The following is a 2,140-nucleotide window of genomic DNA, read 5'->3' on the forward strand; positions in this document are numbered from 1 at the left end:
ACATCTCAGTGATTCCTCAATCAGAGGAGAGACGCGTAGTGATCAGCTATGGTAGCGCCATATCCAGTCCCTATAACATTCATCAAAGTACTACTTTCCCTATATCAGGTGTATCTGACTAACATACTTTTAACCGATGTATTAGACATGTCGCCTTATTTCTAGTAGGTACCTAGCTTGCACACAAAATCACCCCATCTGTTTATCAACTTATCCTCTTTAGTATACACATTTATTTGTCCTATTAGCCTTATATGCCACTTTCTAGACAGAGAATGACTTTCTGTGCGATATTCGAAGCACCGGTGTTCTCGCGTGTGAAGTGTTTTTGATGCTAAACTCTACTTGAGATCCACTTCATATAGGGTGTCGAACGACGGCACAATTTTCGTCGACTATCAAAGTTCCTCTAGAACCTTATAAACACGCAGTTGTACGTTCTCGGCTATTCAGCCATAAAAGTAAACCGTATCGGGTCAAATCGAAACGCCGCACGAAATCAATATGAAGATATATATCGGTGGGTTAGGAAGCAAGAGACAGTCAAAAAGCAACCACGAAACGCGCTCGTCTGCAGTGATCCGTCGAACCGTGCGCGCTAATTCTTTCTGTAGTGACCCGAAACGAACATTTTAATTGAAAAGGTTGTCATTAACGAAAGATAAATAGCCAACGTGAGAATAACTATAAGAAAGAAGAAAAACTCAGCTAGAATACCAGATCGCGTCGCTTGCGATGGGGATCGCACAGCCATAGGTGAAAAGTTAACACCTGCTTTGCCACCCCGGGGTCTGGCATTGCAGGCTGTCTTAGCCGACTGATTTGCACCAACTAGATTCATATTCGATGGTTGACCCATAGATTTCGGCGACGGGCACGTACTGCCTGGGGTAGCGAGACCTTCACTGCACCCAGGGTCGCTTGCAGACCCTTGTGCAATAGCAGCACCTCTGGCGATCATCGGCGGTGGGGGTCCACAAGGCGGGAGTGGATAGTCAGGGCAACGCAATCCGGGTCCGGCCTCCGAAGGCAGCGGCTGAAGCGGCGACGACGTCTGAAACATCGGACGTCGCATACTTGCGCAATCTCTTTGCGGAACTCGTTTTGTGACAGCGATCATTTTTCTAGGGGAGCACTTCGTTTTTCCTAGCATTTTTAGGTTGTTTTTCTATAGTTGGTTGTGTTTAACGAGTAATTGATACTGCTTGTAGTGTGATTTGTCTTTTGGAATACGCTATGATGTTAGTTTGAAGGATTAAAGACTCGAAGCAGGTGGGAATTTGGTCCGGGAATTATTTCGTTTGAAGGTAAAGTGTTACTGGCTGTATCCCAACCGTTTGCTATACAGTTGCTCATTTAGGGCAATACAAAACCAGTATTGATCGATTTAATGTTACAGAGTAGCCAGGGCTTTTACCCGCAAAACCAAGCGTCCAGGCGTTTATTTCCAAAGCGAAATTCGTAACATTGTGCGGCCATACGATATTCCAAGGAATTCATAGAGAAATAATTTTTCCAGTGGCTAAAAAAATGTATGGTTGTAGCTGGTCTTAGTATTGTGTTTTGTATAAGAGTGTGACATTATTGTGGTGTTGATAGGGTAGAGTTTGTGGAAAACGACGCATTTATGACAAAACATAAATGTTACTAACTACGTACGGTACTTGCCGTCGACTAGTGCTTCATACAGCTCGAATTATACAACGAGACGAGCTGTACGTCTGTGCACGGCGTGCTTCAAGGCTGCACTGCCTCATATGATCATAAGTTTAACGTACAAACTCGTTACCACTGTGCCATTACGGAGACAACAATATCAATAGTTATTGCCTAAAAAGGTTGAGGGTTAATACGAGCTTTTGATCAGAAATCATCGCTGAAGTGTCTGTCTGCTACTGTGAGGCTCTCATTCACTAAACTCTGGAGCTCGTTGCTTTGGGACGAAGTACGAAGCTGATTTTAGTATTACTTCAAGGGGATGGTTTTATCTGATAGAGCCAATGAACCAAACACAAGAGTACAAAATGGCTCTTTATGATTTACAGGACTACAGAAGCGTTCTACATGAGATGAAATGTAGATAGAAAGACCAGTCTACGACAGAATACATATCCAGGGCTGTGGGTATTGATACTCACCC

General features: G+C 43.7%; 1 protein-coding gene across 1 annotated transcript; it reads right to left on the reverse strand.

Annotated features, from left to right (window-relative positions):
• Positions 1 to 201: 201 nt before the first annotated feature.
• Positions 202 to 1,296, reverse strand: LOC147752727 (uncharacterized). The gene is made up of 2 exons (XM_086970778.1): positions 883 to 1,296; positions 202 to 608 (listed from the first exon to the last, which is right to left on the reverse strand). The coding sequence occupies exons 1-2, from the start codon at positions 1,151 to 1,153 to the stop codon at positions 544 to 546; spliced, it is 336 nt and encodes a 111-aa protein (XP_086826904.1). The 5' UTR covers positions 1,154 to 1,296; the 3' UTR covers positions 202 to 543.
• Positions 1,297 to 2,140: the final 844 nt, after the last annotated feature.

Source organism: Varroa jacobsoni, unplaced genomic scaffold, assembly GCF_002532875.2.
Source record: "Varroa jacobsoni isolate VJ856 unplaced genomic scaffold, vjacob_1.0 scaffold_1048, whole genome shotgun sequence".
In the NCBI taxonomy this organism is placed as follows: domain Eukaryota; kingdom Metazoa; phylum Arthropoda; class Arachnida; order Mesostigmata; family Varroidae; genus Varroa; species Varroa jacobsoni.

Excerpts from the sequence above, each read along its gene's own strand:
- LOC147752727 (XM_086970778.1), bottom strand. The coding sequence starts at position 1,153 with ATGCTAGGAAAAACGAAGTGCTCCCCTAGAAAAATGATCGCTGTCACA. Across the intron at positions 609-882 it reads AGGTCTCGCTACCCCAGGCA|AAAGAATTAGCGCGCACGGT; the intron begins GTACGTGCCCGT and ends GGGTCACTACAG.